This window comes from Cicer arietinum, chromosome 3 (genome assembly GCF_000331145.2).
Source record: "Cicer arietinum cultivar CDC Frontier isolate Library 1 chromosome 3, Cicar.CDCFrontier_v2.0, whole genome shotgun sequence".
NCBI lineage: Eukaryota > Viridiplantae > Streptophyta > Magnoliopsida > Fabales > Fabaceae > Cicer > Cicer arietinum.
Genome location: NC_021162.2, coordinates 8,191,179 through 8,199,638, shown reverse-complemented (window position 1 = coordinate 8,199,638; position 8,460 = coordinate 8,191,179). Strand labels below are relative to the sequence as shown.

The following is an 8,460-nucleotide window of genomic DNA, read 5'->3' as shown; positions in this document are numbered from 1 at the left end:
TTTCTGTTTGATAAGATACCAAACCCTAATTTTGATTTCTTGTTTGGGAAACACCTCCATTGAGTTGCAATTAGGTATATTTTGTATGTATGTGTATTTCATTTAAAATTACAAATATGGAAAAACCACAAAGAAGCTTCTTATCAATGAGAGAGTATGTCAAGTGTTGAATTACTAAAATATCATCTCATGATCAGGGTTGATTGAACAAAAACAACAACTTCCGTATAAAGTGGAATTTTGAATATTAGATTTTTTTTTGAACTATTGTTGATTGGATAATTCACTCGTAATGACGAGTTATACCATAAGTTTATGCTTATGTAGAGTGGTACTGCTCGTTATTAGAGCTTCAAACGATTTTCAATCATTAGTTCACCGTAGACTATATGATGCAATTTATCAACTAAATATTTTTTTTTAGAAATTTGAAATGATGAAAGATAGTGACTTATATACTTTATAAAACATTTTCTGTTTTTTATTTTCTAATTTTTTTTTAATTTTACCATCTAAGATACTTAATTTTAAAGTGAATAATTGTATGAATTTCCAAAAACAAAAAAATATAAAAAAACTGTTTTCATTATTTTCAAAAGTATATTATCACAAAAGTTCACTTTAATTTTGTATATAAACAATTGTTTACTTAAAAAATATTTTATCTTTATTGTAAGATAGTTAAAAACTAAATTTTAAAATATATAAAATATTTTCACAAAATAAATGTAGAAACATTCATATTGGTTTTGTTAACAACTCATATATAGGAAGGCCAGGTGTAAATTTATTACATTATTTTCATGTGTCAGTAGCACCAGCTAGCATGGTTAATTTAGAGAGGAAAAGCAAAGGGTGTGTGATAATATTTTGTTTTCATTTTGAAAATTTCAAAGATTGCAAATCAACAAATTGAATTTACCCTCCTATGACATCTCCAAATATGATTTCTATTTCAGTGAAAACCCAATGAGGGGTGAAAAAAAGTGCGAATTGAAGGGTAATAAAGGGATGTAAAAAGTGAGAATGTCTTTCTATGCATGTTACATATTTTTTTTTTGTCTTAATGGTTGTTTTGTTCTCCGGTAATAAAAGTTAATTTCCAATAAATTAATTTTGTAAAATTGATTTTAGTTAAAAATTAGTTGAATGTAAAATTATTTAAATATAAATATATTTTTGTAAAAATGAATTGAATAAAAAATTTCGATGTATGGATTTTTAGACTCAAAAGCTACCAATCTTAAATTTAAGTTATAATCATTTTTAGAGGTAAAATCAGTTCTACTCAATAACATCTAAATATTTCAAAATCAATTTCATACTCTTAAATGAATTTTGTCTATTTCAAAAGTAAAACCGACCATACACTTTAATAGATATTTAGTGCCGCGATATATTATTTTGATTTTAAAAAGTTATAACTTGTAGCTTTTAAAAATCGTGATGATTCATATACATTAATTCTTTAAAAAAATAAATTATTATATTAATTCTTAAAAGTGAAAAACACTGTCACTTTGATATTTGGCTTAATCAAAAACACAAATTAATCTCTGAGTCACGATACATCCGTCAATTTAGTTCCTTAACGCTAAAATGGTCAAAGTCTATTATAAAAATAAATTGTGTCTTTCAGAATCTATTTAATAATTAATTTAAATTTTTAATTGAATCAATTTTATTAAGTTCTACAATTTCAATATCTAAAAATGACGATCTATCATTATTTGAAAATAAGATGGGCTGGGGACCCTTACATTATAGAAGTATGTAGGTCCAACACTAGACCTCATCATAGTCGTCAATTTTGTCTGATGTGTATGCAAGGTAGGTATCAAGAAAGAGAAAGGTGCTGATGATTGTAAGATCTGGGGTCCATTTAGTTCCATTTATTTTATAAAGTTTTTTCTTCTTTTTTAGGACATGTATACTTTGTCCCCACAAACTATTACTTATAGCGACTTGTCTTATCTTCTCAAGTGAACTACTTAGGACACTTGTGGGGAACAACATAACCAAAAACCATAACAAGACCATTAAGGATTCACTAGTTGATTGTTCTCCTCTGAACACAATGCTATGCATATTTCAACTGAGGTAAATGTAGTGAATTATTGGTGATTTGATAGAATTGGAAAGAATCGATTATGAATTAATTGATTCAGTTGAATTGATTCTGATCAAGTGACTTTAAGATAAAATGATTTATGTTTGAACAAATTAATCACATCTAGACTTGACATCACAAGTAAAACCTCTCACCACCTTTTAGAAAGGATTGAAGAGGCCTCTCAATCATGTGATCGATCTAGATGAGAAAAGTTTCACCAAAAACACAATAGACACAAACAATTTTGTTCGAGAAATACTCCACCAAAGCTCTAGACTAGAATCAGATTTCTTACATATAGGGGATACTGCAATCACATATTAAAAACGTCAACGGTCATTTGACCTTAATTCAACAGTCTAAAAAATATAAATATAAATTTTTATTATATGATAATTCAAAATAAAGAAATTTTGAATTTGAACCTCCAATTAAGTTTGATCAAATAGTCATCGATGTTCTAAATGCACAAACGTGTCTCAACCCCAGGGAAGCCAATAAAACAAAGACTCCCTTTGCCTGGACCAGAAAAAACGCCCCAACACCTAAACTTATACTCCAAATCACAGGGCTACTATATACTTAATCAATCCACCACTATCTAAAACACCAAGTGAGTGATCCCAACACTTATGTTCCTACTAATACACAACATGGATCTGGATTCGACCCAAATTCCTTACAATGAGAGATCTTCGCATTTGCACAGTCTGACGTTGGTGGCCATTCGATCAAAAGCTCAATATTTTAAATTATATAATAGAACTTAAACTCTGCATATTTTGGAACAGTATGATCTCAATCGGACAGCCACTGCTCAAACTGTGTGAATGCAGGACTGATTGACCAATTTCATACAACACATGCCAGGATGTATGTTAGCAATAGACCCCAGCAGGCTGTGGAATTGTCACCAGAGCAATTTAACCGTTGCAGCAGCAAAATGGAACATTGTACTAAGGTCCCTCATCAAAGCTCCAGCCCCAATACTATGATATAAGGTTGTTTACCCGCTCCCAAATACACTACCGGAAGTTAGTAAAAAGCTGGAAAAATGAGTAAGTATAGAGGCTGGATGGGCAATCACCAAATAAATGCTTGAAACTCTATAGATTGTTTTTACTACATATGCAGCCAACTCACTTCTAATATGTTTCGATCCTTATATGGATCAGTACTCCACTCCAAGTCTTTTCTTGTATATGCACAGTAGCATCAATAAAAACTTAAGGTATGGATTTCCAATCACTATACCAATTCTGCAAAGAGGGAGGCAATTTTAAGTAAACATAAAGCACCTGCTAAACAGTCAAGCCTTACCAATTTCGGGAAAACATTAGTGTACCTCGATGTATGTTTTGTGACAGTGCAAACAACCCTTCTTTCAGAAAATTACACTCATTTATAAGCAACCAATATATATCCCTAGTACAAACACAATCATATTTCCAAATAGCTTCAAAAGAGGAAAGGTCAGGGAAGGTTAAACCATTTAGATAATAATTCACATACTTTCCAACAGCTGCAATATATTACTGCACAATTAGTTTCAAGCAATCAGAAGTCCTATCAATAACATAGGACATACAACCATGTAATAAAATTATGCCAGGGAGTAAAAGTAAGATGAGAAACAATACTTCAACCATTTCTGATAGAACATTTTGCTGCTTAAACAAAAATGGTTTTCTAAAAAATTGATCTGCAACAGAGTACAGCAACCAAACAATCTTGAAGCAATACCTTAACCAGAAATTGTCTTACCCATCCATTAAAAGAAATGCAACAGAGTACAACAACTTGATATGAAATCAGAAGATACAAGGTATTTAGAGTGGACGTATATTGTACTTCAAAATTTGAATCAAAAGACATCATTATGAGATGGATTTGTTGAACAGAAACAACACCAACAATTTTTGCAATGATACAAATGTTTATTTAGTCATAAAAGTTTAACCACACATTCCTATATATTATTGGTAAATTTGAAACTAGTCTTCTTACAAAAAGCATTGGTAGCATTTCCCGCAGCATAATTACACTCAGTTCTAGAGTTGAATTGAAGATGAAGAGCAGAGAGGCAAAATCCGGCATCTGCGGGTGGATAAGTCCTCTTTAGCAGCAGAATACAAGAGGGGCAAGTGTAATATAGAAATAGAAATACATTTGGAAATTGTCACCAGAAAAAAAAATTGTTCTCACAAGAGGGAGCTCAATCATCAACTTCAGCTTTAATCTCTTTCAGCAAATCATCCTTGTAATCCTCAAACGTTCCAGGGAAAGTTCGGACTGTGCCATCCTCAACAACCCATATTTGACTCCTTTCTTCATCATCACAGACACGTGATATCAATCTTGAATCATGACTAACAAGAACAACTCCACCAGTGAATTCATCCAGGGCATCAGCCAATGCATCAATACTTTGCATATCAAGATGATTTGTGGGTTCATCTAACAATAAAATGTGGGGTTTTGACATGGATATCGAAGTGAAAACCACCCGAGCTTTCTGCCCTCCGGATAGTTTGACAATGGGGGTAAGATGGTTATGACTAGGTAGCCCAAATTTACCAAGTTTTGCACGGACAGCTTCCTGTTTACTAAGTCCCTCCTGGTCTGGGTGGAGACGAAGAAGGTACTGAACAGGTGTTTCGTCCATTGTTAGTAGGTCCACAAAGTGTTGGGAATATCTCCCTATCCTCAACTTCTGACTCCGTCGAACTTCACCTTCACTTGGAACCAAATCGCCAGCAAGAAGATTTAGCAATGTAGATTTTCCAGCTCCATTAGGCCCAACAATGGCAACACGAGTCCCCATATCAATGCCAACATCAACATCTGAGAGTCTGAAATCCTCCCGGTTAGGGTAGCTAAAACTCACTTCAATAAGCTGCAGAAGTGGAGGTGTGAGCTCAGTAGGTTCAGGAAAGTGGAATTCCACGCTGTAGTCCCTCCACTTGTGTGGTACCTCTACTTGGGTCTCATCCTCATCAACCTTTCCCTTACTTTTGCTTTTCGATGCTTCCTTAGCTGCTGCAAACTTAGCTCGATCCTTCACCTTTTCTTGTTGAGCCCGGTTTCCACTCCTTCTAGCTGCTTTCAATTGCTTGTCATAAATCTCATACTTCTTATTCACCTCTCTGCGACGCTGTTCATACCCACTCTCAAAAGCATCAAAATTTCCCCGGTAAAAATGAAGTTTCAAATCATGCAGGTGGATAATCTCAGTGCATACTGTATTGAGAAAATCTCTATCGTGTGATACAACCACCAAAGTTTTCTTCCAACGGCACAAGTACTCTTCTAACCAGAGAACAGCCCTCAGGTCAAGATGATTGGTGGGTTCATCGAGCAATAATAAAGTGGGCTGCACAAAAAGTGCCCGAGCTAAAGAAATTCTCATCCTCCACCCACCACTAAAGGATTTTGTAGGACGTCCCTGCATATCCTTTGTAAAACCGAGACCAGCTAAAATCTTTGATGCTTGAGCTTCAGCAGCATCAGACCCCATCAACTGTAATTGTTCGTACAGCTCCGCTAGCTTTTCTCCTGCATCCTCTTCCTCATTATTATTATTGTCATCTACACCTTCATCAGTAGCTACATTCTGTAGAGCAGCAACTTCTTGTCGAACTTTAACAAGTTCAAGATTAGCTGAAACAACGGCTTCAAGCGCTGTTTTATCATCACCAACAACCTCCTGCTCAACCAAAAGAACATCAATATTCTTTGGTACCGGTATCTTCCTCCAAGCAAGAAGCTTCAATAGTGTTGACTTTCCCATTCCATTTGGCCCAACCAAACCATACCTTTTGCCATGTGATATCCTCACTGATGCATTCTTCAAAAGTTCTTTACCCCGAGCAGACACCGAAAAATTTTCTATCGTAATATCTTTAACATTCGCATCAGCATCATCGTCTCCATCAAGAACCGAAGTCCGGCTTCCAATAACAACAGTGAAAGCATCATGATCATCCTTAAGAGCTTCTTTCTTAGTCTGTTCAGCTACATGGGCAGCTAAAATATCTTTCTTTTCACGCTTTTTCAACTCCTTGTCCGCAATAGACACCTCAAGCGGCTTCACATCAGGCCTATGCTTTTGCTCTAGCTCATCCAATTCGTCCTCTTCATCATCAGATGGAGGAAGATCAATACCATCCGTGTAAGTGGAAGCTTTCGGAGCAGGTTTTGGTTTCGGCTTACTCGTAGAAGATGCTTTTTTAGGTTTATCAGCTTTTTCATCCATACTAGCCAACATGGCCGAGACAGAAAATTTTTCCTTCTTAGAAACATCTTTGCTACTTGCTTTAGACTTTGTAGATGGACCTGCATCCTCTGTCTTTTTCTTTCCCATTGTACGATACTGAAACAAGTGGAAACTGTATTAACATCATTTATTCAGATAACACACACCATCATATATAAGTCATTTACTAAAAACTTAATTAACCCTAATCCCTACCTTGGCATAAAAAGATAAATGAATCACATAAAATAGCAATTGTGAACATAAAAGTTCAAATGATCATAAAAGAGGCATTGATACATGAGCTATGAACATGGATACCAACACAGACACAACACTGACATGTTGAGACCGAAAATAATTGAGAAAATGAATTAACTGCATGTAATCGATGTGTTGGTGCCATGTCGGTGTCTGGACATACCTTGGATCAAAAGTGTTGGTGCTACCAAGTACATGATTTTTTTCAAACAGATTTTACAAGATACTTGCGCACAGTTTTTCAATCAATTGTTCCTAATAAAACTTAATTACAACACCTAACTAGAAATAATCAATAGATAAATCATTTACAAAAATAGGCATTCTGCACTTAGTTCAAAATTTTCATATGATGCATGAGTACAGTTCAATTAAGATATTTTCTACATATTTTTTCAATCAACTTCACTAAAAAAATAACACGATTCAACTCAATTACACGTTAATAATAATCTGTTTCATTTCACGTTTTGTTAAATAATTCGATGCTGTGAGCCACGGCACTGCCCAGCGCAGAATCGCGGTGCGGAGGTCTGACGCAATTAACTGGAATCGCGGCCGAAAATCGCGTTAAATTGCATCATCGCGCGCGCTAAAGGAGAGGGGAAATGAAATCCGAAAAATTAAAATTTAAAGAAAAAGGAAAACCTGTTTGGGGCGAGTTACGGACTATTTGTTGTGGACGGCGAACAAACTCCGGCGGCGTTTTCCGGCGAACAGTTGAGTTCAGTTCAACTTCAATCCAAGTTGTTGTTTTTGATACAAGAGGCCATCTGAGTTTTGTTGATTTTAGGGTTTTATTAATTGTTAGAAATGTGTTTTTTTTCCCCTCTAGTGAATGATGGGCCTATTAAAAAAAGATGTGGATTGGGCTTAGATTGAAATCCAGATAAAATTAGTCAATATATATATCTCTTTTTTCCCCTCTTATCTCTTTTATTTATATATATATATATATATATATATATATATATATATATATAGAGTAGGTGACGCATCTTCAAATTAGTCAATCCAGATAAAATTTAGGACTTTTAAAAAAAGTCGAAGGTGATAAAAGAAATTTTTCTAATATATAAAGTAAATTTCTCCTCTCACACTCCTTATATTCTTAAAAAAAAAATTAATTTTAATTTTTTATATTTTAACCTTTTTCAGATTAACCAGTTCAAATTGGGTTTGTGCAAATTGAATATAGAGGTGTAAATACTACTTGTAATTTTTTCAGGATTTTTTACACTTATAGATTTGTCAATTTAGAGACATAAAATATATATTTAATAATTTTTTACGCCTTTGGACTAATTTGAGTGTAAAATTTTTTAAGTAAAACTCATATTGGTTGATCCAGAAAAATACTATATTAATTTATTAATATGAAGATGGTTAAAATCGAAAAAAGGAAAATAGGTTTTGAAGGAGAAATATCTATATACAAGTAACTTGTGATGAATGTTAAAAAAGGAAAATGTTTATCGGTGCGAAATGCATTTTTTAAAAAATAATTTGAAAAATAAGTTTGACTACCTTTTACTTTATTGATGTTCCGCTTTATTTCTTCTTTAAATAAAATTAATAAATCTAAGAAATACAAAAGCAACAAACATAATTGATACATAATAACTGCCACAAAGGTTCAGCATGTTTACCTCCACCACCACAACATAGTTTACAATCTTATTCACGCAAGTGGTTTTGCAAGGAGCTTTGTGGAGGAAAGGATGTTGAACTTTGATGGATGAGTTTCCTTTTGTTCCACGATGAGTTTTAAAAATAGTTAAAACAAGTCCATATATATTAAATTGTGAGTTTGTAAGTATAGCACATTTTA

General features: G+C 33.7%; 1 protein-coding gene across 2 annotated transcripts; it reads right to left on the bottom strand.

The window, feature by feature from the left end:
• Positions 1-3,857: 3,857 nt before the first annotated feature.
• Positions 3,858-7,439, bottom strand: LOC101507473 (ABC transporter F family member 4). Of its 2 annotated transcripts, XM_004491955.4 has the most exons (3): positions 7,278-7,439; positions 4,319-6,485; positions 3,858-4,210 (listed from the first exon to the last, which is right to left on the bottom strand). In XM_004491955.4, exon 2 carries the CDS (start codon positions 6,474-6,476, stop codon positions 4,329-4,331), a length of 2,148 nt encoding a protein of 715 aa, XP_004492012.1. In that variant the 5' UTR covers positions 6,477-6,485; positions 7,278-7,439; the 3' UTR covers positions 3,858-4,210; positions 4,319-4,328. The 2 variants fall into 2 exon arrangements, with proteins under 2 accessions (XP_004492012.1, XP_004492011.1); XM_004491954.4 differs by having other exon boundaries at positions 3,858-6,485.
• Positions 7,440-8,460: the final 1,021 nt, after the last annotated feature.